General features: G+C 52.5%; 3 protein-coding genes across 7 annotated transcripts in view; 1 reads left to right on the forward strand and 2 right to left on the reverse strand.

Moving 5' to 3' along the window:
- Window positions 1–8,909, reverse strand: LOC139021634 (ATPase PAAT-like). 3 transcript variants are annotated; one of them, XM_070432038.1, is made up of 6 exons: window positions 8,027–8,902; window positions 6,957–7,160; window positions 5,894–5,966; window positions 3,936–4,142; window positions 1,275–1,729; window positions 1–1,137 (listed from the first exon to the last, which is right to left on the reverse strand). In XM_070432038.1, the coding sequence occupies exons 1-6, from the start codon at window positions 8,176–8,178 to the stop codon at window positions 870–872; spliced, it is 1,359 nt and encodes a 452-aa protein (XP_070288139.1). In that variant the 5' UTR covers window positions 8,179–8,902; the 3' UTR covers window positions 1–869. The 3 variants fall into 3 exon arrangements, with proteins under 3 accessions (XP_070288139.1, XP_070288141.1, XP_070288142.1); XM_070432040.1 differs by having other exon boundaries at window positions 8,407–8,899; XM_070432041.1 differs by lacking the exon at window positions 3,936–4,142 and having other exon boundaries at window positions 8,027–8,909.
- PSTK (phosphoseryl-tRNA kinase) lies at window positions 8,350–17,781 on the forward strand. The gene is made up of 6 exons (XM_070432045.1): window positions 8,350–9,014; window positions 13,462–13,750; window positions 13,998–14,196; window positions 14,349–14,424; window positions 14,839–14,932; window positions 16,098–17,781. The coding sequence occupies exons 1-6, from the start codon at window positions 8,799–8,801 to the stop codon at window positions 16,292–16,294; spliced, it is 1,071 nt and encodes a 356-aa protein (XP_070288146.1). The 5' UTR covers window positions 8,350–8,798; the 3' UTR covers window positions 16,295–17,781.
- The window catches only part of IKZF5 (IKAROS family zinc finger 5), a 15,118-nt gene continuing 5,272 nt past the window's right edge, over window positions 16,734–26,579 (reverse strand). For all 3 annotated transcript variants that reach the window (XM_070432044.1, XM_070432042.1, XM_070432043.1), the window contains 3 exons: window positions 22,956–23,147; window positions 21,023–21,205; window positions 16,734–20,737 (listed from right to left, as the gene is read on the reverse strand). In XM_070432044.1, the coding sequence (XP_070288145.1) occupies window positions 19,794–20,737; window positions 21,023–21,205; window positions 22,956–23,088 (1,260 nt within the window). In that variant the 5' untranslated portion in view covers window positions 23,089–23,147 and the 3' untranslated portion in view covers window positions 16,734–19,793. The remainder of the gene's footprint in view (window positions 20,738–21,022; window positions 21,206–22,955; window positions 23,148–26,579) is intronic.

Genomic DNA, 26,579 nt, shown 5'->3' on the forward strand with positions numbered 1-26,579 from the left:
TGGTTTCCAAAATGGACGCATTTATTTTTAAAAGCAAATACATCCCCTTCAGCACATGCAATCGTTACACTTCCTGACGACGAAGCCGGCAGCGAGCACGGCCATCTCCTCGAACACGCCGCCCTCAGGGCGCGCCCAGCGCTCACACCCAGCACGGGTGCGGGAGGACAGGCAGCGCGGCCAGGGGTCCCGTGCTTCCCGATGGATGGAGATAGAACAAGGTAACTGCCTCGCGTCCCGTCCAACGCGAATCTCCAGCAACGAACCTCCACGGAGGGGACGCGGACCTTCCTCCCGTCACCGCGACACAGGAAGCCAGCGCCATCACCACCGCCCCCGGCGGCACACAGGGCCGACCTGCGCCTGTTCTCAGGGAGCAGCGCCAGTGCAAGTCCGTGAGCACAGAGGTTCCGACTTACAGATAACCAAAGAGAAAAGCAACTATCAAATCCTCAGTGCACTATTTCTCTCCCTCCTAAGATGAGGAAATGAGGTCTTTCATAGATAAAAATACACTTCTATCAAACACACCGCATGGGAGAGACTTAAAAATTTCAAACACTTAAAACAACATTGAGGGACACAAATCTCTGTAAGAGTGAATAACTGCAAACAAAAATAACTCCTGACCCAATCACGCTCACACTCGGCACGGGGTCACGTCACAAGCACAAGGAAGGTCATCCACTCTCATGCAGCCCGGGGGTCACGTCACAGGGGTCACGTCACAAGCACAGGGAATGAACGCTGAGGTCACTTGATGCAAGTAGGATGCTGATCCTCCAATGACATCGACACTGGCTCGGAGCTTTGGGTCGCGTTGTAATAAATATGTAATAAATATCCGCATGCACGGCGCACGGGAGCGCCTATCTCTCTCCGTTGGAGAGTCTGTCCGCAGAGTCATAGCGCGTGAGCGGCATCCCCGGGGGCGGGGGCGGGGGCGGGGGCGGGGAGCCGGGGCTCTGCAGCAGGTGTGTCTGCAGCAGGTGGGCCAGCAGCGCCACCTTGCCATCCACGTGCTCCTGCAGGGCGCACAGCCGCTCGTCCAGGTAGTCCGTCAGCCTCCTCTCCATCAGCTCCAGGTTCTTGGACAGAATCTTTTCCAAGTAGGAGCAGGCGGGCGGCTCTCCCATCCTAAAGGGAATTAAAGGCCAAACATGACCCGGACCTCCAAACGGCAACAAAAGCCACCAGACCACCAGCAGCAACACACAGCCTGCTGCTTCCCATGCAGCCCCTCACCCGCTCTGAGTCCGCAGGCAAAGACTTACCCGCCACCAAGGCCGCCTTCGCTGGGCGTGGGGCCGTGTCCCAGCCACGCGGCGCTCTGAGCCACACGGAGCCGGCGCACCTGCCCGCACACGTCCTGGAGGAGGGGCAGCAGCTCAGGAGCAGGGGCCGCGGGGCTGTCACTCGGCCTCTTTGGTAAGGAAGACGCCGCGGCGAGCTGAAGGTCCCTCTCGGGGAGAGGATGGCTCTGGGGCGCAGTGTCCCACTCTCCGAGGGGTGCGGGGTTCCCTCCCCCGGCGGGCCGTGCGTTCTCATCCCCGGGAGCTGTCACGTCTTCTGTCCAGCGTCCCGAAGTCAGCCCGGCTCTGAGAGGCACAGGTGCGCAGGTCGGCCTGTCGCAGGTTCCCGAGGGCGCCGAGGCCCACAGGCCCAGCACCCGCCTGGAGGCAGCGCTCCCCAGAACCGCCTGCAGCTGCTCCCCCAGGGGAATGCAGCGCTGAGGGAACAGGGAATAGGGCTGTGAACAGCAATGACCGGAGAAAGTTTGTGGTAATTTAGAATCAGGCCCCGGCCATTCTCCATTGGGTCCCCGACACAGCCCTATGCAGGCAGCCACCATGACTGCCATCAGCAGCTGAGGGGACCAGGTTGGAGGTCACCCGGCCCAGGCCGCACAGCTGGTGAGTGGGAACCAGGACGCGACCCGGCGACCCCATTCCAGTCCGGGCTTGTCATCACTTGACTGTGGTTTTTCCTCAAGAAAATGCTAAAACAAATACCAGCACACTTAGTACAACAGCACTGGCAGTTAACAGTTCCTTCCTGACTATGGAAGTAAATGTGGGCTCCCCACCGAGTCACAGGAATGGGTAGTGTCCACAGAATTAAGTATCACCTGTCACTTCCCACGTGGTCGCCAACCTGAGGATGTCCCTGCACCCACAGGCATGGAGACGCCCGGCTGGTGACACACTGCCCGCTTGTGCGGTGGGAAATCTGTGACGCCTGCAAGGACTAGACACGTTCCATGACGAACACGAGCTCCCTCTGAGCTGTCTGCCTCAGTCGTTTGGAGGCTAATAGATTATGTTTTGGGTCCTCAACTCCACTGCATATGTTTTCTCCCAGCAAACGGGGCCCGTCCCTCAGTCAGTAACATGAAATGACAACTATACGCAGGCACTTTGATACAGGTTCCCACCCCATCATTCCACATCGCTAACGCAAGCACAAAGCCTGCAGTTCTGAACTTCAAGCACAAGAGATAAATTAGAAAACTTTCAAAAACGAGTAGCCGCAGGCACCAGCAAAGCAGAGAGTGGCTGGGACCTCACAGCCCAGGGCCCTCAGGACTGGCCCCGCCCACGTTCACCCCGAAGGTCCTGAACAGCCTGCTCACACCACCCACAGAGCAGGAGTCCTGCTCATGGAACATCCTAGTTTACACGCAGTGAGGGGTGACCCGGCTCACCCGGCATTTTCCAGGAGACGTTCCGTAGCTGCTGTGCTAACACTGAGCACTCCCAGAGAACCAGGCCTGTCCTGCAGGAATCGCTCCATGAATACAGCCGCCCCCCAGGAGGACGTCTTTCATTGGCTTGTTTAAAAGAAGAAGTACTGGGGTCTTCTTCTTTCTTTCCCCGGGGGCTCCCCACATGTCCCCATATGTAATGAGTTAGCCCGGCGTGGGGAAAGCAGGTTACAACACACGTGCTGGGTGGGCGGACGTGTAAGCGGTCCACATGCAGGGAACCCGCCAGGAGGAGCCACAGCAGGTGGGGAAGCGGGTGCCGCAGGGGAGCACTTATTCACTCACTGTCCTTCTGAAAGGCCTGAATCCACGGCAAAGGAGCCACGTTATATTTGGAATTAAACCAACAAACAAACACCCCAAACCTGGACACACGGCCGAGAAATGCACTCTGCCGTCCTAGCCACGCCCTGCTCCTCTGGCCCTGGAGATTTAAGTCACACTCTTTCCATCTGAACTTGACCCCCCGTTCACCTGCCTGACCCGCCTTCCTCCTGAGAAGGGGCCTGGAGAAGCGCTGCCCTTCCGCGAGCCTTTCCTCTTCCTCGGCTCCCGCCCTCGCACGGCCCCAGGGCCTCGGGACTCGGGAGACCCTTGAAGACAGGCTGCAGGGAACTGGCCTGGAGCGGCGACAGGAGCCAAGCAGGGCCTTAGTCCCTGAGCAGCTGCTCATCAACACGAGTGAAATGAGTGAGGGAGGGAGGCAGGGAGCTCCTGGAGAGCTGTGAACTCTGCAACAAAATACTTTTTCCAGAGACTAGATCTACACAGCCTATTTTCCATCAGTAAGGAAAGATTGGTCACAGCAATAATAAAAGTGCAAAGGAAAGTTTAAATCACCCCATCCTATATAATAAAAGGCCAGCGACCGTAACTGCATAACGACCAGAACAACCAATCGACCAGTCGCTATGAGGTGCATTGACCACCTCTCGGTCCCTCCCGCAAGCCCGCAGGCTCCGATAGCTGAATGGCCAACGGGGAACCACGGGGAACCAGGGTGGCGGGGCGGGACTGGGGCCTGGGGAGCGGGCGGACGATGGCCCTGATCTCAGGCTAGGCCTACGGACCCACCTGTGCATGATTTCGTGCACCGAGCCTCTGGTGTCCTTATAAAAAGCCACCATTCACCCTGTTTACAGGCGTCTGGAAAGAAAGCCCCTCCACGTACCTGCTGCTGGAATCTGACCATACTCATCAGCTGCTGAGCTCCAGGGGACAGCGTGGACCCCATGGCCTCCACCATGGCGTGGACCCTCTCGAGGTCCACCCTGGACCCCAGAGCAGGAGAGCTTGTGGGAGACGTTGCTGGGATGGGTTGCACGTGCACCACAACTTTACTGACGAACACACACGGCTTTTCACCGAAGGAGAGCAACTGGCATAAAACAGAAGTTAGGAAAGTAACAATATGGAACAACAACCGCTACTTAAGGTCACTTCCTGCTGTGACCGAAGTAACAGTGAAGCAGTCAAGAGTCTAAAAGTTCACTTAGGTTTCGCTAGAATAGTTATCATCTAAAAACTACTCAGAACCATTTACATAAAAAATTTAAACTACACAATCACATGTAAAATAACATTTTACATACTTATAGGAGGAATCAAAGATAAACCATAGCAATCTGACGGCTTAATGTACTGCAAGTTGCTTTAATATTATTTAATACAGAGCAGGGCCGGCCAGAGAAATTTTGTGCAATGCTTTATGCTGCCCCATTTTGTCCACACTTTAAACCAAACCACGTTCCCTGTGGTCCGGACAACACAGCCGCTCAGTGGGAAGGGAACAGGCTTTAGACTCAGACAGGTGCTCAGCAAAGGCTACTCTGCGTGTGTGTGCGTGTGCATGTGCGTGTGTGTGTGTGTGTGTGTGTGCGCAGATGCCAAACCTGAGTCAGGAGCAAATCGATTTCATGTGGTTGCTGCGATGAGATCAGTGTTTCACATGGTTGCTATGACGACGATCAGTGTTAAAATTTCCAGTGTCTACCATTGAGAAAGTGCTAAAAAACATGCATCCCTACTATTTTTATTTTAACTTTAATATATGATTGGCCCAGATGAAGCTCCATACAAACCAAAGATTTCCCTGAATGAAACGCCCTTTGCACTGCACGTCCCTCCACAGAAGTTACAGAAACACCCACCTTCCGAGACACACACACCCAGGGATCACACAGACCACAGCTGAAGACAGATCCCGGATCCAACACCTCAGCGGCACCAACAACGTCACTGTCATCAACCAGTAAGCCAACACCTCCCTACACTCCCACACCCACATTCCAACCTCCACAGGATCCCTCTCCTGCTCCTTAATCCCTAACACTTTCTCACTATCAAACGGAACCTATTTTGCACATTGAACCTACTATGTCCGGTCCGCTGTAATATTAACAGGAGGGCTTTGTTCCAATTTAATTGATGATGCTAGCGCCTAAGTGCCTGATACAGTATGTGGCATCAATGGGCACTCAACACGTCTTCAATGAGTGCATCACTTGTTTAAAGGACTTTAGAAGCCATGATCGTGAATATGCCTCTGACACATCCTGGAACAACCAATCCTGTCATGTGTAAGTAACAGCAAGCACAGGACTTCAGGGATGGAAACCACCCAAGGGTTTCTTTCCTTCGGCCCCCAGCACTGCCCACCAGGCTGGGGCTAAGCGGTGGGACATCAGCGACCGGCCCACAGGACAGGCGGGGCCAGGGTTCCAGCTCGCTGCCCCGCCTCCAGGCTGACCACCTCACCCAACTTCACTGCGACTCTGTTTCACGGTGAAGGCCCTGGCCTGCCCCATCTCTAACTTCCTGGTGCCCTGGTCTGAAACTCCTCTACCTGGGTTTTTTCTTGGTATTTTGGTCCCAACTCTGCTTGTGGTTTTCTTGGCACCTACATTTTTTACCAAAATAAACCTGATTTTTAACTGAGTTTTCCAAAGCTGAAGAGCACAACAGCATTAACTGTATTAACACTGTACATGACATGGCGTTGCTGTAGCTAACAAGTGGTCCAATTTGAAAGGGAGAGCATTCAGGATTACTAAGCCAACATAAAATAAACGTGCACAGTACAAAAACAACTGCGATTTTCAACTTAGATCCAATTTAGTAATGACTTACCTTTATTTTACAAGCATGTGCAGCGGACTCCAATTTTAGACATTTTTTGTACAAAATAATCTTTTCATGTTCACTAAAAATAAAAAATAAAAATTGACTATTTTCACACAATATCACTTTTTAAAATTGATAAGTTATTTTAAATGTTCAAAATTTATTTCAGAGAGAGGAAGGGAGGAGAGATAGAAACATCAATGATGAGAGAGAATCACTGATCGACTGCCTCCCGATTGCCTTCTACTGGGGATGGAGCCTGCAACTCAGGCATGTGCCGTGACCAGGAATCCAACGGTGACCTCCCAGCGCATGGGTGGACCGATGCTCAACCACCTGCCACACCAGCCGGGCACATTGTCACCTTTAACGGTCACATTTGAAAATAAGGGTTTCCAGGCCAATGCTTGTCCTGAAGTTGTTTTCCCGGTGAGGTGGGAGGGGTGGTGGCTTCCAAGGAAAATGCAGGGAGGACAGACTACACCTGCCACTTAGCAGCTTATGAAAGAATTGAATTTGATAACCAATGTGTCATCATGTAGCACAAGCATATTTTAAAGCTCCATAAACACATCTACTACTTCCAACCTGCATGGTACATAAAACAGTTCCTATTTTGAGTGACATAAAAGAGAGGGTAGGACATGTTCTTTGTAAAAAATCTGAAAGCGTAGCCGAGGGTTAAGTATGCCGGTTGGCAGTGCTGGCTGCCCACTGTTTGGACAGGGCTTCCTTCAAGGAGATATGTTCACAGTCCCGCCTGATGGACAGATGACCGTTTGGAAAACAGACCCCGTGAGTTACACAGAGAAGAGGCCTCTCCCAGGCACTGGCTGGGACCCTGGCCAGCTCAGCTCCCGTCCACCAGCTGTCAGTTTCCAGCTGCTAACACACCAGGGCTGACCCCGACTGTCCTGGGATCCTCCCCCAAGGCCTGAACTCCCACGGCTGCGGGTGTTTCTCGCTCCTCCCCCTAGTGTCTGAGGCCGGTGTCAGAGAAGCAGGAGCTCCCAGAGCTGGGACACAGAAACCCTCCCTGAGAAGAAGCTGCACAGGGGGAGTCACAAACCTGGTATCCAGCACATTACCAACACTCCTGCCCCTACTGGTGCCACAGTACTCCTCTCCTAAGTACACTTCCATATTTCTTGCTGAACTTAAAATGCCAACAGAAACGATTCCTTCACCTCCACTGGGGTCACAGCTCAGGGAGAGGAAGCAGGGCTTTTCATCTGGGCTCTTCTGGCTCCTTCTCAGAATCACCATGTCGCGGCTGCAGAGAAAGTGACAAATATCAGTGTCGGCCTCTGCACACAGCGCCAACCCACCGATGGGACCCCGGGCTGGCATTTCATTCACTTCCGTTAGCCTTTGGGGTTCACACACCTTCCAACAGCCCACAGCTGCTCAGCACAGACTCACAGAGAAATGGCCGCTTCAGCCGGGCCTGTGCCCTGGGCGGGCAGAGCATCAGCGCGGGACTGGAGGGTCGCGGGTCCAGGGCATGGACCTTGGTAGCAGGTTCCCCAGGCCCAGCTCGGTGGGCACAGGAGGCAGCCAATCCGCGTGTTTCCCTTTGTCTCTCCCCCCCCCCTCCCCCCCTAACAAAACAAAACACAAAACACTGGGGAAATGTCCCCGTGAGGGATGGGTGTTGGGACGTCGGGTCCCCTGCTTCCCCTGATCACGGGCATCTTGCTCGGCCCCCGGAATGGCTTCCTATTTAATGTGGCGCTCAGGGCACCTGCCTGTGCACAGGGCCGGAGCAGATCGGACAGAGGACAGTCTGTTTCCAAATGAGGAGGCGACCCCCGGGGGGGACACTTCCCGCCTCCTGGGCCCCAGGAGGGTCTGCTCGTTGGGGGACAGAGGCGGGTGCGAGTGGACCGGGCCTGCGGGGCTGACCCGCGGACACAGGGCGGGAGCGTCTCCACCCCGAGTCCAGGCCCCGCGCCCCACGTGCAGCCGGCCCGCCCTCCCGCGCCCCGCCCCACCCCTCGCGGTTCTGGCCCGGCTTCCCGCACAGCCCGCCCCCAGCTGGGCTCCCGGACCCCGGGCCCCGACGCTCTCCCCTCTCGGCCCCAAGTCCCCTCACAACTCGCCGCGGAGCCGCCACCCGTCCCTGCCGGCCCAGCGCACCCCGGGGCAGGCGGCGCCAGCAGCTCATCCCAGTCCGAGTCCTGGGCTTCGTGGACACGGAGGCTCCGGCCCAGGGCCCCGCACGCGGCATCCCAGGTAGAGGCCAGCGTCGGGTGCCTGGCCGATCGCTGGTCCTCAGTGTCGGTCTCCATTCGGCCACCGCCAGGCCAGGCCCCGGAACCTCTCTTCCGGAGCTCGGGTTTCCGGCGGGACGGAGGGGAGCGGACGACGCCCTCCAACTTCCGGCTCGGCCGGCCGCAAACCCAGCAGCTGGGGCCTCAGGCTCCGCAGGGGCGAGAACTAGTCCCAGAGTAGCGCGTGCGCCTGCCGGCTGCCCCCTCGCGGCTGAAGGCGCAACTGACAGTTACTTGCCCGCCCACCTGTCAATCAGGACCGGGAGGGGCCGCGGAGCCTGGCGGCCGGACGGTCAGTTCCGCGCCTGTTCCTGGGCTCGCCGTCACTGAGCTCCCCGGGCCGCAGGGCAGCGGTGCAGTCTCTTGGGCGACTCTCTCGGGCGGGAAGCAGTCCCCGAGGCCCGCAGGCGTCCGGCAGGGAGGACGACTAACCGAAGATCCCTCTCTCCGGCCCGTGAGATGCCCTGGCGCTGGGGGCCGCATCGCCGCGGAGACCGCACGCCGACCGCCGACGCCTCGGGTCACTCGGGTTCAGACGCGCCTCTTTCCCGCCCTGCGGCGCCAGGGGGAGCTGGAGCGCGGGCGGAAGGCGGCTCCGGACGCCACGCTGCCGGCGGCGCGCGGCCTCCCGGGGCGGCATGGAGGCCGGCGAGGACGCCCGGGCGGCGCGCGGCGAGGGCCCGCGGCCGCTGGGGCTCTGCGTGCTCTGCGGCCTGCCCGCCGCCGGCAAGTCCACCCTCGCGCGGGCCCTCGCCCACCGGCTGCGGCGCGAGCGGCGCTGGGCCGTCGGCGTCGTCGCCTACGATGACGTCATGCCGGACGCGTTCCTGGCGGAGGCGGACGCACGGCCATTGGTCAGTCCGCGCGGGGGCGGGGCCTCGGGGAAGCACCAGCTGTGCTGCGGACAGGGGGGACCGGGTGGGCGGCGGAGCCCAGGGCGGAGCGGTGCTGGGTCCGAGGGCCGGGCGGTGTCAGCGGGGATGAGTACTGCGTTTTAAGCATGATTCACTGTAGTTTAGAGGCTTATGTGCCCGGGCGGGCCAGGTGTGTATTGTCCATCTTAGAGTAACTCACTCTAGGGCAGTGGTTCTCAACCTTCCTAGTGCCGCGACCCTTTCATGCAGTGCCTTATGTTGTGACCCAACCATAAAATTCTCTTCGTTGCTACTTCATCACTGTAATGTTGCTACTGTTATGAATTGTCACATAAATATCTGATATTTTCATTGTGACAAATTGAACATAATGAAAGCATAGTGATTAATCACAAAAACAACATGTAATTATATATGTGTTTTCCGATGGTCTTAGGCGACCCCTGGTCGCGACCCACAGGTTGAGAACCGCTGCTATAGAGGCTTTTGTGTACGTGTGGGGCAGGTAGGTGTGTATATCCTCCTCAGTGGGCTCCCACGGGGTCAGGTTCTGAAGTCAGCGAGCAGGTGGACATCTCCAGGCCAAATAGGCTCTTGAAGATCCTTTGGGAACCGTGTTCTCTGAAAAATTCCACCACAGCCAGTTTAACATCCAGAGTGCAGGTTTGTGGGCCTTAAAGTGTATACATTTTGGGGAAGCCTTTTTAAGAAAAAGGAATACAAGCCTGGCTGATGTAGCTCAGGGTCTGAACATTGACCTATAACCAGGAGGTTCCATTCCCGGTCAGGGCACAGGCCCGGGTTTCGGGCTCAATCCCAAGTGTGGGGTGTGCAGGAGGCAGCCAATCAATGATTCTCTCTCATCATTGATGTTTCTCTCTCTTTCTCTCTCTCCCTTCCTCTCTGAAATCAATAAAAATATATTTTTAAAAGAATACAAGGTAAGTAACAAAATTGCTAGGGTCCCTCCCAGGACGATGAAGAGGCTCCATCTTCACTCATTCTGGGTAAACCTGCCTCTGCAGGCAAAGGGGAGGGTGGGGCCAAGCGAATGAATGGCTTGTATTTAGGGACCGACTTGTATGTCCCAAGCACATACTCCTCTTTAAACCCTCACCTCTGCTCTCTGCAGTGAGGTGCACCCCTGGGAGAGGCATGTGAAAGCTGAGACCTCTGGGTAGAGTAGATTTACGCCCCCATCTCAGGCTCACTCCAGAGCAGATCCTCATTGGCTGAAACATTCCGAATACTTTAGGTAGTTATTTCTGTCCTTTATGCCTGAATGTAGATTGTTAATGTAGAAGAAAACAAAAACATTCAAACTGTAAAGAATTTGTGTGTGTTTATTCGAGCCAGACTGTTGACAGTTGCCAGGAAGAACAATCTCAATGTATCTAGATAGTGCTCTGGAGAACGGTGGTTTTTTTCACCTATTTTTGTAAATTACCATTAAAGGAGGAGACCTAAGTGGGTTACATGATAGATGAGGGAGATGGGAGAAAGCAAGATGGGCTGGAACCTCTGGGATTGGGTAAAAAGTAAAATGATAGACAGGTGGGTACAGGACAGTCAGTGGTCCAATTAACACCATAACAATAATGAGGGAATTTGTGGTCTCTGCCCCAGGCCATTTGTTGTGCCCTGAGGGGTCCGGAAAAAAGGAAGTTACAAGTTACCTAGATATTTCACAGGTGTGTTATCTTAGATGTCAGTAAAGATCGAAGTTGATCTTTGTCAGGGAAGATACTGGCCTAGAACTTGACTACCCACTATACAGTGGGGCCTTGACTTACAAGTGTAATTCGTTCTGAGACCAAGCTTGTTAAGGAGCTCGTTAACTCAAATTACTCTATCAACTCAATGCAAAAAATCTGCGGAGAGACAGCTGGTATCTCAAAAAACTTGTTAGTCGGGACACTCATAAGTCAAGGCCCCACTGTAAACTGCTTTTTCATGAACAGGTTTTCATTTCAGACTGTCCTTCGTGGTTACTGTAGGTCTCTGAGTTTACAAGGCCTTTCCCTCAGTCAGTCAGGTGAGCACGTGGCCCCTTTTTGTCCAGAAGATGAATTCACGTAAATAAGATACAACTAGGATGTGATTCTATAACTGGACAGTCAGTGGCTGCCTGTCACTGCCTGAGCCACTGAAGCAGAGCCGGGGTTGAATCGTACGTGAACGTTGACTCCAATCCTGCCGGCAGCGTGTGAGCACAGCAGGTCACCACAGAAATGTGCCGTCTGCCCCCCCAGAAGCCAGCGCTTATATTGGGAAGGACAAAGATTACGTGGGGAAGTGGGAAAAGGAACAAGAAAGGGCCGTTACAGGCTCTGCGGGGGGTTCCCAATGGCCTGGGGGTGCGCAGAGGGTGGTGCCTCAGGTGCAGCAGGTTGCTAATCTTTCTGGGGAATAGGCTGCATTTCCAGGGGAGCTCCAGGTCTCTTTACAACTCCCAGTCAGGCTCGAATTTGCTTTCTTCAATCAAAACAATCTCTGTTAACAGAGCATGATTCATATTTGTTATAATTATAGCTGATCCCCTGACAATGTCAGTCTATTTGTATATATGCAAAAATACAGCTCATTTGGTGTATGGAAAAGTGTGGACCACGCCAGCGAAGTTCCATACTTCCCCCTTCCTGGCTCATTGTGAGGCGGACACAGTAGCAGGTCCTGGCCGCACGGATTCACGTAGATGACAGCGTCTCGCGCTGCAGGAAGCTGGACGTTGTGGTCGGGACGCTGCATTCGCTGGGCTTTTCCTCATTCTGTGTCACAGGAACAGGGGCCGTGGGCTCCTCTAGGCGCATGAAAGGGTATCACACTTCTTTAGTTTTGTCTTTAGTTTTAGTGAGTTTCACTGATGGATTTGGTGAAGGTGCTGCGGTCTCGGTGCCGTGGTACGGTACGGACAGGCAGGCAGCAGAGGAACCCTGACCTCCTGTCCTGGTCTTTGGCTTCACAGCTGTGTCAGAGCTCCGCACAGCCCTGGAGCAGCACAGATGACATGTATCTCAAGCCATTTATTCTCTTCCCCCTGTGGATGGAGAAGGGGCAACATGCTCACCTGACCAGCTCAGGGAAGGCCGGCATGGCGGGCTTGCAAACTCAGAGACCTAAAGTCACCAAAGGATGGTCTGAAATTAAAACTTTAACTAAAAGCAGTTATGGTAGGTAGTCGTGTCCTAGGCTGGTATCTTAAATGATAAGGTCAATCTATACTTTAATTGAGCCGATTACCTTTTTGCATATGTCAGAGTAACTTGTAACTTTCCTTTTTCCAGACCCCTCAGGGCGGAGACCACAAGTTCCCTCATGTTATTGTCGTGTTAATTGGACTGTTAACTGTTCTGCACCCACCTGTGTTAAGAAGCACGCGTCCATCATTTCACTCACCCAATCCCAGAGGCCCCCCCCTTCGCTTTCTCCGCCTCCTCATCTATCAGCGATGGGTTTCCTGTGACCCCCTTATGTCTCCTCCTTTGACTGTAACGTACAAAACAGGTGAACAGCTGCCGTTCTCCGGAGCACTATCCCAGTCCCTTGAGATTCTTCCTCCCGGCCATTGTCCACAGTTTGGCTCAAATGCACAGAAACCCGCACAGCTGTGAATGTTTTCCCACTAACACCTCCATCTGCTTCCCTCTCTCCCCGTTGACCCAGGGCCTTAACGACCCTCTTTCTGCCCACACCTTCCCTGGTTTCCACGGTAAACCAGCTGTAGCGTAGCCAGACTCAGTCTTTGTGGCAGGGCATTGATTTGGCTTCTTTCTCCTGGATGGTAGCAGCTTTTTGTCATTTATTCACTCTGTTACTGAAGATGCATTTCTGGAGCATCTATGGGTGCCAGGCCCTCTGCCGGAGGTGGGGTGTGCAGGGGCCTCGCAGGGACATTGAGCTGTGCAGGCAAATGCCTCAGCAGCACGCACCCTGCCCGAGTGGAGCCCCAGTCTGCACAGGACCAGGGTCGGGACAGCCGAGGGAGGTCCCGCTGCCTCCTGCACGGCCGTCCAAGAGGATTCACAGGGGCTCATGTCACCGAGGAGGTGTTTTACAGGAGGACATGGAGGCATGAGAAAATAAGTTGTGCCCGGCCGGTGTTGCTCAGTGGTTGAGCATTGACCTCTGAACCAGGAGGTCCCAGTTCAATTCCTGGTCAGGGCACAGGCCTGGGTTTTGGGCTGGATCCCCAGTAGGAGGCAGCAGGAAGCAGGCGATCCATGATTCTCCCATTATTGATGTTTCTCTCTGTCTCCCTCTCCCTTCCTCTGAGATCAATAAACACATATTTAATAAAAAGGAAAGGAAAGAAGTGCGTTCAGGCCACACCCAGCGGTTGGGTGGCGCAGGCGCAATGACCCTGTGGGGCGGGTGGCGCCGAGGTGGGCGCACAGCCACGGCAGCTGCGATTCTGGGTCTTTTGCAGCCTTCCCGCTGGAAGTCGCTGCGCCAGGAGCTGCTGAAGGACCTGGAATGCTTCCTGCGGGCCGTCCTGCACGGGGACCCGCTGTCGGCACCGCCCGGTGGGACGGAGGCCCTGTGGGAGGCGCTTGTCACCTGCCTGCGGGGCCAGGCCCTGCTGCCTCCCGCCACAGAGGGCCCGTCCCACTGCCTCCCGACCCCGACCGCTGCGTCCGGGCCTTTGCTTCTGATTTTAGATGACAACTTCTATTACCGAAGCATGAGATACGAGGTCTACCAGCTGGCTCGCAAGTGTAAGTGAGGCATTTCCTTACACACGCACAGACACACTCACACGCGCACACACAGACACACACTCACACACACACTCATTGATTTGCAAATCAGCCATCGCTGTGTTCAGTGAGATGCAGTTGGGTCGGAGGGTCCCAGGGAACTGACTCAATTCCCAAAGCTGGATGCTCCCCGCGCAGCGTGCCCTTCACCAGTGGCTGCTTAGGAAAGCGGGCGCCAGTGACTGTGGGTTCCCATTGCTTCCAGACTCGCTGGGGTTTTGCCAGCTCTTTTTAGATTGTCCCCTGGAGACCTGCATACAGAGGAATGGCCAGCGGCCGGGGGCGCTGCCCGCCGAGACCATCCGCCTGATGGGGGGGAAGATGGAGGAGCCCAACCCCGAGAAGAACGCCTGGGAGCACAACAGCCTCACGGTGCGGAGCCCCGCGTGCTCGGCCACGGCCAGGTAGCTGCTCCCCGGCGCCTCCGGGCAGCCCTGCGCTGACGCTTCTCCGCAGCCGCGGCCTAGTCCTCACCCGCGTGGAGGCACTGGGCCCCCCGCCCCGCCGCAGGTGAAGGTGTTCGTTACAGTGACCTGTGCTACCCCCTCTCCTCCAGCCCCGAGCTGACCGGCCTGCTGCTTGCTGCTCTGGAAAACCCCGTGAACTGTGTCGAGGACAACTCGGAGCAGAAGGTAAGTCTCCCCTCAGGGCCAGTGTGAGGGGGGCCACCTTTTGTAGGAAGGTCTTTTGGAGCCAAATGTAAAACGAGCCCGGGGGGAAGGGGCCTGGCCTCTGGACTGTGGGTGCCCTGGGGGGGCCGGTCTCCAGTTTTGGAAATCCAGCCTTTGTGTGGGTCACTGCCGGGGCGGGGGTGGGGGGGCTGTTCACACAGACTGACAGGCACTGGGCGCCGGCCTCGTGTTTTCCCCGCGAGCCCATCAGTGGACACTCACCCGCCCCCCTGCCCGGGCGGACCGGCTTCCAGCGGGACGCATCTCACTCAGAGCCTCCCTCCGGGAGGAGGAGGAACAGACCACTCCCGCCTCCAGGCAGCCAGGCCCTTTCTGAACTACACCCGTTCTCACCACAGTGTCTCTATCACGTAGGAAACTGACAGAATTATTTGTTCAACCAACATGCTTCACCAAGCTGATCAGACGCTGCGAAGGATTGTCTCTGAGACAATGAAGGAAGCAAAAGGTATGTGGGTAGTTCTGTTCTGTGAACACGTGTGGTATCGTTACCCACCAGGGAAATGCAAATCAAACACAGCGAGGGCCCCCGCAGCCCCAGGACACGGAGCCAGCAAGGTCAGTGCTGCTGAGGGTGGTGAGGCCAGAGCCCCATGGCTGCCGCAGGAATGGATAGGCAGCGTTACCATGGGACCCAGCAGTGCCACTCTTTTTTAAAAAAATTAATATATTTGTATTGATTTCAGAGAGGAGGGGAGAGGGAGGGAGAGAAACATCCATGATGAGAGAGAATCATGGATCGGCTGCCTCCTGCAAGTCCCCCACTGGGGATCGACCCTTGTGCCCTTGACCGGAATCGAACCTGGGACCTTTCAGTTCGCAGGCCAATGCTCTATCCACTGAGCCAAACCAGCTAGGGCAGCAGTGCCACTCTGAGGCACACACGTTCCCAGCAGCAGCATTCATAGGAGCCAGCAGGTGGAAGCAACCAGATGTCCATCGGCGGACAACCATCGGTAGAGAATGTGGCATCACATACAGTGAGCCGTTCGCCATAGAAAGGAGTGAAGCGCTGATGCACGTTCCATGGGCGAACCACGAGCACATTATGCAGAAGGAGAGCAGCCCAAGAACGGCCACGGCAGCCCAGGCCCGGAAACGTCAGGACAGGGACATCTAGACTCAGCCACCACATTGGTGGGGGGTTGGGGGGTTAGGGGGCAGGGGAGCAGGAAGGTGATAGCTGGAGATGACGCAGTTCTGCGCCTGGGGCTCTGGGTGCAGGTATGAGTGTACTGCAGCCACTGCGTTGTCGTTCGCATGGAAACTGCATGTGGGCTGACGGGCAGACGCTCCATCCGGTAGGAAGCCGCAGGACAGCGTGCTGGGTAGCAGCCGTTCCCAAGGCGGACGGTCCTTCTGTCTCAGGCCCCAGTGCCTGTCAGCTCACGGATGTGAGTGAGGTCGGCTCTCGTCAACAAGCCCCCCCTCAGGCTTCTTCCCTGCTCAGCAACTTCATAGCAGGTCACTTAAAGGACTTGCTGTGTCACATTAACGGGACCTTCTGTCTGTGCCACCAGCTCAGCTGTACGTACGGGGTCTGACCGCTTGTCTGAGTAACCCAGTGGCTCTCCCGCTGGTGTGACTCCCGTGACCCAGACTCTTGGTTTTAGATGCGCGCGTGCGGCCTCCAGACCTGAAGCTCCTGGCGGCGGCGCTGAACCAGCTCCGAGCAGAGCTGCTGCGGGACCTGAGGCTCGGCCACAAGGCACCCCTGTGCTCGCGGGCCCTGGGCGTCCCCGACGTGGTTGCTCTTTTTCATGATGAGAAAGACAGCCTCGTGCAGAAGTACTTTCCAAAGCAGCATTAACGTCTCCATTTCCAATCAAAGGTCTGATTTTGGTGAAGATTTCGCAAACTGACTACAATTTTGTATTGCTGCATATTCTCTAGGGCAATGACAGGAGTTGCCAGACTTATTGTTCATAAAAATTAAGATCCGTTAACAGAAATGACTGGTCATCCCCGTCGCACGTGACGTGGATGACAGAGCCTCAGAGGCTGCCTCCCTCCTTGCTGTGCCCGGACCGCAGGGCTGGGTGGGGCGGGAGGCACCCTGCAAGGATCTTTAATAAAGCGAAGAAACTAGAAAGGAGACAATGTGGGTGTGTGGAGCTTTTGTTTCTAAGCCATGTGACAGAGCTACTTATGGGTAAGGCATTCTACAAATTCCAACAATGTAGCCATAAACCTTGTGTTTTAATTAAAAAGTTAATTGGATCCTAGTTCTCAAAAAAGAATGGCAAACATTAGGAAGTGTTACTTTTTATTCACATATTACAGAGGCAAAGCTTCTTGCACAACATGAACTACACACTGGGCACGGCATTTCAGCATTGGTCTCGTTCTGCAATCCCTAGACAAGTTTCTGCAATCATACTCGTTTTGCATACAAAGTATGTTCTTTACATCAAAGTACATATTAACAAAAACATGTTCTAGAAATCATATAACCTCTAAAACTATTTAGTGAAAAAATCCTTAGGGAATTTAAAAAAATAATACAGCCATTTGATAAATATTTTTTTAGAATTTAAAATGAGGTTTATTTCTGAACATTTATTTAGCAATATTCCCTTTATCAAATAGTTCTGCAGATGAATGGCAAACAGCTTTTTCTAAAATGAAATAGCACTGGAAAATACCCAATAGAATTTTTTCAAAGTAGAAGTCTAGCCTTTACTTGAATTTCAAGAAGTTGTAGCTTCATACTACATTAGTAAAATCTGAAATAAAGTTATTCCATATTAATTTTTTCACAGTTTCTTAAAAAAATATTAGTGGAGATAAATTACCTACCAACTTTAAAAATCTAAACTTATGTTCACTGAACAAAAATAAATTCTTTCAGAACATTGCCTGTTAACAGCAAAATACTATAAACATTGCATGTTAAACTTTCCAAACACCTCATTTCTATAAAACAGGATTAAATATAAAATGGGATAAATATACTCAATACTTAATGGAAGATACATTTAACGCAGATTTAAGTGAAACCCTAAATCTTCTCAAAAACAAAACACTACAGAGCACCTAAGGCAGATTCGCTTCCAGGACTTGCCGTGCATTGAGCCGTAACTGACTTCCAGGCATCAGGCCTTTGTTACACCAACTGCGCCCAGTCTCAGGGAAAAGAGTCATACATTCGAGTTTGTAATTATGAAAAAATGTCTACATTGAAAGTAAAATGCACCTTCAAAACATCTATCTTTAGTTGTCAGAAAAAATATATTTGTCACTATCTGGCCCAGAATACAGTTAATAAACTGGTTTTAACAAGAGTTCTTCCTTTTATTTCACGAAAACCTGCATTTTCTATTTTGCGTATTGCTTTTATTTGAATAAAAGCTTCCAAAGCAACCTCGTGCTTTGTGGGAATAAATGAAAAGGGGCGAAGTTATGCGTCTGGAAATGGCGGCACGGACCCTGGTCCGAGTGGTCAAAGCAACGGAGCGAAGCAGGACTAGGTTTTGGCCGCAGGAGCCTCAGCTTTGAGGAAAGAGGTCGAGTTGGAGAAACCCTCTGAGGTGCTGCTGCTTTGAGCAGTGCAACTGAGAGGAGCTGAGATGGAACGTTCACCCACAAGAACTCCTTTGAAAGGCTTCCTAGCATTTGGGGCCAGAAGATCCATTCCCTTGGCATGTAGGGCTTTTGTGGACATAAGCCTTCAACATCTCCCTTTAGGAGTAGTGGTCCTGTCTGGTTAATAAATGCTCAATCGTTAGGGTGTTCTCTTTACAAACCCGATGAGTAACACTCCAAGCTTTAAACCAAATTAAAAGTAAAATGCTTGCAAAGCACACAAAAACCAACAGTTAGAAACAGTAAGTTTATTGTTTGACCAAGCGCTCTTCAGGTAAGCGAGTTATTACACAATATATCAACAGCAGCCTCCTATTCAAAATTCCTCTAGATTAATGAGCACGTCTTATTTCTGTAAACAAGTTAAATCTGTCTGTCTGCATCTGGTACCTACTTTCACACGGTAAGTCCTTTCCCACTAGGTGTCGAGGCAATCGGCTTCCATGGCTCTGTCGCCGCACAGGAAAGACTGGTGCAACGGCAACGAGCATCACAACTTGAAGTCACACTAAGTGTTCTAAGGGGCCAATTCTGAAGAGGAGAAGAATTCGTTTTGGATGTGTTTCATTTTTAAAAATATACTTCATCCCATTTCCCATGTGTTCCTATACACACATCTGAGAAATTATGGACAAGAAATGGGAGCAAGGCCGGAGGCAGGAAACAGGGCGCGGAATTCCGTGAAGGACTGTCTCCGGGAACCAGATGGGACGGTCACTTACCTCTTTGGTCATCAAAGGAACAGGAGGGAGAACAGACACTCAATGTCCTTGTCAAGCTCACCTGACAGTAATGACGTCAGAATAAAGCGTTTAAATACAAGGTTCAAACTAAAAGAACAAAAAAGGCATCTTCATAGGTAATCACCTGACATTTCCAGCATTCTCATGTATTTGTGGTTTTTAAAATACACTACAAGTATAATAAGATGAATCCAATGGCAAATTGGTGCATTTCTAAACGAGATTAAATAAACAGGTTTTCAAATATTAAGCTCCATTTTCAATGTAAAGCCTTGTTTCATTTCAGGACATTCCTCTCAAATTTTTATAGCTTTAATTTTAAAAGAATTAACTGTTTTACATCCCCCCTTATGGAAAAAAAGAAAAAGGTTTACTATAACTGTTTTACATCCCCCCTTATGGAAAAAAAGAAAAAGGTTTACTATTTACTGAAATAGCTTTACTTCTCTCAGTTGAAACTATCAATTCAACTTAAACTAAGTGAACTAGATAGTATTTCAACTATCTAAAGAGCAATTTTAAAGGCAATTCTTCTGCTAAACATGGAAATAAGTTGTAACAAAGTTTGTGAGAAAGTGATTTATTCTACCATTTTTAAATGTGGCAGACATGACATCTAGCTGCGTATATAGTGAAACACCACTAGGATCAAGCTCTGAAGTCTACATGGACCTTAAATGTGGGAGTTTAAATGAATACCTGTAAGATTAAGATTGCACTTCAATCATCAAAGTCTAAATAAAAGGAAAAAACAGACACCAATGTGTCTAATTGTTCTAATATATAAATTAGAACAAACTTTTATGGAAAAAAAAAGGAAAACATTTGTTTCTATTGTCAACTTTGTTTTCTATAAATACAATGTATAAAGTTTAAATTAGCATATAGGGATGGGTCCTCCCCCACCAACAAAAACCAACAATAAACAAAACTAAAAGATGCATAAAGTCACAACCAGGGACAGAGCACTGTGCTGTCCGGTCAGTGCTGGTTGTGCTGCCCTCGTGCAAAGTGGCAGGCGAAGTCGTACTTGTTTTTGCATTTGCACCCGCAGATGTTGCACTGGAAAGGGTTCTCATACCCGTGACAGCCCATGTGAATGGTGTAGAGGATGTTGTCGGCAAAGTACATGTCACAGTGCTGGCAGTGGTGCAGGAGCTGCGGGTCCTGGGCCGGCAGGGTCGGGGCGGGCGTGCTCGGCTGGCTGTTTCCTATGCTCGGGGTGCTTGTGTGGGCACTGGGTTCGCTGCTTGGACCGGCCACGGGACTGTAGTTCCTCTGGCTCTGGGGCGGCCGAGGCTCGGGGCTGGTGGGGGAGGCGCTCTGAGGAATACTTGCGGCCACGGCAGAAACCACTGCCTGGGTCGAGGGCTGCTGCAGCAGGAAAGGCTTCTCGTCCGGGCAGGGCACGACGTCGGGGGACGCGGGGTTCTGGTTTTCGGGGGGCAGGCTGGACAACTGTCCTGCGAGAGTGGAGAGCTGATTGAGGGGGTTGTCGACCAGGAGTTCTTGGGGGTCCCTGGGTAGGCCCCCAGATGAGGTGCTTTTCGCCATACTTTCATACGAGTCCGTCTGGATGTTGGGGATTTCATGGGTGAAGTCGTTAAGGTAGTCTGGCTTCTGAACCACCATGGAAGGCGGACTTAAGTTGATTAGTGCTCTTCTGCTGTAGCCCAGGTTGCTGGTTTTCTTCTGTAAAACGCCCCACATTTTCTTGCTGCTTAAGGAAGACCTCGCACCTTTGATTGGCACCATCTTATGCTTGCGCCGTCGATGATGGGACAGGTTGCTTCGATCGCTGCAGCGGAAGGAACACAATTCACATTTATATGGTTTTTCTCCTGTATGGGAACGCATATGGGCTTCCAGGTGACGCTCGTAAGCAGAGGCAAATGGACATAAGTGACATCTATGAGGTTTTTCACCTGTTTCAAAAGAAAAATGGGGGAGAAATGGCAAGACAGAGGTTGAGAGATGATCTGGATCAGGAGAAAGATGGCCGAGGAAGGGGAAGCTTTACAAGGGGCCTCACTTCCTGGGTGCATGTTGTTATGCTATCACTTTGTAAAAATACAGTACTTCCCATTTATTCAAACCTTACGTCAACCTTCATTTTTAAACTATCAGAACTACTTATGCCACAGGTCAGCCTGCCCTCCTTGGCCCCTCTCCTGCCTCCACAGAAGCACGCGCCTCGCCCGCTCTGTTACCTGTGTGGATTCTGATGTGTTCGATAAGCCGGGCTGTCCCTTTGCTGGCATAGTTGCAATAACGACACTTGAGCTTCCCATCGAAGGTCCTTTCGAAGCCGTCTACTAACATTCCTGAGTTTTCATCCAGGGAAACTTCAACAGATGGGTGGTCAAGTCCATTTTGATCGCCATCTGTCCCGGCTATAAACAAAGAACAGCAAAAGTATGCATCTCAGAGGCAACTCAATGTAGCATTTTAGTCTGAAGTAGCACAAAACCTTTCCTAAGATCACAGTTTACTGCGCTTACTCACAAATGCTATCAGTCCTCACCATGCGTTTGTAGAAGAGATCAGGGTGCTACCCTTGTTTGACAGAGAGGAGACAGAGGGGAGTAAGTAGTGACCACGCAGATACACGTGTAAGTTTCCAGCCACTTCTAGAAATGTAACTGGAAGTCATGAAAATCTCCCCAGATCCTACTCTGCTTCCTTTAGCCTAAACCGATCAATGCTGCGTTTTGCGCTGTTCCACTCGGTTGTACAGATGTCCTAGATTCTGGGTTGCATTTAGGATCCTAATATTCTAATTAAGCACATAAAAATATTGTATTAGATTCCTCTGAATGCTGGAACTGTAGGACTTTGTGAGCTAAAAGGTCTTTGGCTCTTGGCTCTTAACCTAATCCGACTACTTCTTTGTATAAGGAAACAGGGCAAGCGTTCATAACAGGAAAACCAGCAAATGCTGGGGACAGCCCTGGGCCCTCAATCCCAGCCCAGCAACCTGCACACTAGTGTCTGCAGGGACATGCTATTCCTACAGCTTCCAGGGAAAGCCCTTCCACCCCATCCCCAGGAGGCAGCAGCGCTGCCGTGAGGAACTCAAGCGGCACTCCACCCAGGGAAGAGAAGTGATTTTGCTGCTGGTGCAAGTCCAACATCCAGCAACACCATTGCACCGGAGGCCCGGGGCTCAGCACCGCCCTCCCTCCCTCCCTCCTGCTGCTATCCCAAGGGACTCTCTAAACTGAATGTATGTACGAATCACTCGGGGAGCTGTGGATTGGCCTGACAGTCTGCACTTCTAACCAGCTCCCAGGTCTCAGCTGCTGGTCCCTCGACTACAAGGTCATAGACCATCTAGGTCAGGGGCCAGGCACCTTTTCCTATAAGGCTTGACAGCAAATCCTTCAGGCTGTGGGGCCACAAGGTTTCTATCACAACTACTCAACTCTGCAGTTGTAGCACAGATACAGAAAAATGTAAACAAGCAAGTGTGGCTGTATTTCAATAAAACTTTATTTACGGAAGCTGAAGTTTGAATTTCATGATTTTCACGTTATGACCTTCTTCTTCTAATTGTCTCCAACCATCTTTAAATGTAGAAACCACTCTTAGCTTGCAGGTCATACAGAAATAAAGGGTTGGCAGTCCAGAGGGGCTCACAGGCTGTGGTGTGCGGGCCTGAGTGAGGTCAGAGTCCATCTCCAGTGTGTGGTGAGCAAACTAGACAAACAGTCTGTCTGCAGTGGGCAGCTGCTTTCTCTGTCCTAGTTTCTCCTCCCGGGTGGCTAAACATCGCCCTTTCTTCGTTTTGAGAGAAGAAACCAAAATCCCCCGTGTTTCAGGCCTAACCCAGAATCCCTAATGGCTGGTCCTTTGTGCACTGAGTGGGTGCCTGTGTCTCTTGTCAGTCAGAGAAGCTGGAGGACAGGGATGACACGAGCGCCCTCATCGTCTGAGACCGTGAAGCGGCGCTCGGCCATGTGAAGCCTGGGGGCTCACTCACAAACAGCTGACATGTTCAAAGAAAGAAAGAAAGAAAGCTGCCCTGTATCTTTGCAGGAAAAAACACAATGACTCACATAAGGGAATAATGGTGTGGACAGCAATGACAAGCATGACTGTATTTATAAAAAGGGAGCTAGTGAGAGTATTAGGTGAGTCTACCTCCCTGAAGAGCCTCTGCCTCCTTGTCCCCGCTCACTGATCCCGAGATCATGTTCACGTGGTGGGTCTGCTGGGTCAGGTACTCCTGGAAATCCTTCACGAAGTCCAGAGGCTCTGGCTTCTTCTCGCCCATCTTGTTTGTCTTGTGTGGCTTGTTTTTAAAGTTTACAGGTCGTTACACCTGGGGGGACACTGAAATAATTGCACACTATTAGGGAGAGCCAGCACATAGCAAAACAACACAGTGACACAGCATGACTGCAAGGCACGAAGCAGGGCCACAGAGGACACAGTCCCGGCCGTTACAGACGTGTCACCTTCCTGGGGAACTGGACGAGACACACACGGAACGGTGGGAAAGTAATAGAGTTAATACTTAAATCACTGGGATTCCAACTTAAGTCTTAGAGGATGGAAGGAAATTACAAAGACAGGAAAAAAAAAAAAAAAAAAAAAGAGGAAAAAAAGTCCAGATGAAAGAAATAGGCACAGTATCAGGGATTGTCCATGGAGACAGTAAAGACACCAAGTGGCTCAATAGGGCGGCCAGAGGTTTCTGGATGATGGACATGCTACAGACCTGCCTTACCCAATGCAGCTGCATGCAGCCACTGAGCACTTGGAATGTGGCTACTACAAACGACGAGTTTTAAATTTTATTTAATTTACACTGAAACAGCGAGGGACACAGCAAAGGCTCTGAGTGATAGGGGTCACGCAAACGAGTCCTCCAGGAATAGGTGGTCTAGAACAGGGGTGCAACCTTTCTGTCCAAGTCCAAACAGTAAATATTTAGGCTTTGCAGGTCACACAATCTCTGTCAAAACTATTGAACTCTGTCATTGTAGCGAACGGCAGCCACACACAATACGTAAATGAATGAGTAGGCCTGTGTTTCAATAAAACCACAAAACAGGCTCTGAGCCGAGCTTGGCCTATGGGCTGCTTCCCCTCACCCCTGCCATTGAAATCCAAACCCACCTCTACCACCACCCATCAGCCCACTCACTCTGAGAACGGGGGAGAGTAAGAATGTGAGATTTTGTAATCGCAAACTAAACTGGTCCTCCCATAGGTTTATGGCCCAAATTCACAAATCAAATCACCAAAATGTTTCTAGTAAGAACAAAATGAGGAAGTCTAGCACCTAAAAGGCAAAAAGTCTTTTCTTCCAGTAAAAATACTTTTATGCAAAGGCCAAAGGTTGTGAAGTGGGAGGGTTCTATGAAAGTATTTTCCAATTAACAAAAGCTTGACCAACATTTTAAGAACTAAAACTCCTATTTTAATTGATTAACTAGGAATCGACTGGAAACACTAACCCTTGACTACTTACGACTGTAGACGATCTGACCACACAGCGTGCGCCATGGCCGTAGGAACTAACTAATGGCCAGGACTGTTTCCGCTGCTGTTTCCCATCTTCCCACGTTTCCTTGGACTGGTTCTCTGTTTCCTAGTCACTGTATCGTTGTATTTCTATTTGTTTTGTGACTGTACTTGAATCTACTGATTATCTGTCCTTTAAAATTTGCCCTTTGGTTAGAAAAACAAGATGAGTCAGTCAGCTCCAATGTAAAAGATTAAGAATAAGATCAAGAACAATCCTATCTAATAATAGAGAAACATGGTAATTAGCCGTACCTCCGCTACCCTTCCCCATTGGCTAATCAGGGCGATATGCAAATTAACTGCCAACCAAGATGGCGGCCGGCAGCCAGGCAGCTTGAAGTGAACAGGAGGCTTGCTTGCTTCATTGACGGAGGAAGCCAACGTTCCCCGCCTGCCTTGCTGGCCTCTGAGCTTGCAATTTAAGAAACATTGTTACAAATATAGAAGCTAAACAAAACCCCAGAAACCCGCTTTCAGCCAGTCGGGCTTCAGCCAGCAGGACCGCAACACTGTTTCAATTATAGAACAAACGCAGATCCCTGCTTTCAGCCAGCCAGGATCTCAGAGCTGGAGTGAGCAGGACCGCAACAGTGTTACAATTATAGAGCCCAAACAAACCAGATACCTGCTTTCAGCAGCCGAGGCCTCAGAGCTGGAGCCAAGCCAGAGCTAAAGCTGGCCCAGAATTAAAAAAAAAGAAAAAAAGGACAGGTTGGGAGCTTCAGTCACCCGCCAGCCTGAAAACGGCCCTCAGCCCCTCACCCAGACTGGCCAGGCACCCCAGTGGGGACCCCCACCCTGAAGGGGGTGTGACCAGCTGCAAACAGCCATCATCCCCTCATCCAGGCTGGCCAGGCACCCTAGTGGGGACTCCACCCTGAAGGGGGTGTGACCAGCTGCAAACAGCCATCATCCCCTCATCCAGGCTGGCCAGGCACCCCAGTGGGGACCCCCACCCTGATCTAGGACACCCTTCAGGGCAAACCAGCCGGCCCCCACCCGTGCACCAGGCCTCTATCCTATATAGTAAAAGGGTAATATGCCTCCTAGCACCGGAATCAGCGGAGCAGCGAGGCCTCCCGGCACCCAGATCAGTGTGACAGGAGGCAGCGACCAAACCCCCTGATCGCCCTGCGGCTCTGTGTGTGACAGGGGGCGGGGCCACAACCTCCCTATCTGCCCTGCTCTGTTCGTGACAGGGGAAGGCGCCCCAACCCCCTGATCAGCCCTGCTCTGTGCCTGATAGGGGGGAGCTCCCCAACCCCGATCGCCCTGCGGCTCTGAGTGTGACAGGGTGCAGCGCCCCAACCCCCTGATCGGCCCTGCTCTGTGTGTGACAGGGTGCGGTGCCCCAATGCCACCCCCCCACAGGCCCTGCTCTGTGTGTGACGGGGTAGAGCCATAACCTTCCCATCGGCCCTGCCCTGAGTGTGAAAGTGGCGGCGCCCCAACCCCCTGATCCGCCCTGCTGTGTGTGTGACAAGGGGCAGTGCCCCAACTCCCCTATCGGCCCTACTCTGTGCGTGACAGGGGGGAGCTCCCCAACCCCGATGGGCCCTGCTCTGTGCGTGACAGGGGGGAGCTCCTCAACCCCCTGATCGGCCCTGCTCTGTGTGTGACAGGGTGTGGCACCGCAACCTCCCTATCGACCCTGCCTTGAGTGTGACTGGGGGCGGTGCCCCAACCCCCCAATCGGCCCTGCTCTGAGCCTGACCAGGGGCTGCACCTAGGGACTGGGCCTGCCCTCTGCCACCCGGGAGCAGGCCTAAGCCAGCAGGTCATTATCTCCCAAGGGGTCCCAGACTGCAAGAGGGCACAGGCCGGGCTGAGGGACCCCCTCTCCCCCCCGAGTGCACAAATTTTTGTGCACCAGGCCTCTAGTCCTATATAATAAAAGCCTAATATGCAAATTGTCCCCTTGACTGGGAGTTCAACCGCTAGCTATGACATGTGCTGACCACCAGGGGGAGGCACAGAACATGGTGGGCGTCAGTGAAACGATGTTGGCAGCAGGCGGCAGAGGAGGTGCTGTCGGCCCTAATGGGCCCCAACGAGAACAGGACCACAGTGGGATGGTGAAGCAGGTAAGAGTGGCGCCAGGCCAAGGCAGGTGTGAGCCGGGAACAATCGCCCCCTGATCGCCCCGCAGATGGCGACCAGTGGCAGCAGCAGGGGGCGGGGCCGCCACATGGCTCCCAAGAGCTGAGGGAGCTGGGTGGGGGGCCCAACCCA

This window comes from Myotis yumanensis, unplaced genomic scaffold (assembly GCF_028538775.1).
Source record: "Myotis yumanensis isolate MYYU_CA2020_CCGP unplaced genomic scaffold, mMyoYum1.0.hap1 SCAF_13, whole genome shotgun sequence".
In the NCBI taxonomy this organism is placed as follows: Eukaryota; Metazoa; Chordata; class Mammalia; order Chiroptera; family Vespertilionidae; genus Myotis; species Myotis yumanensis.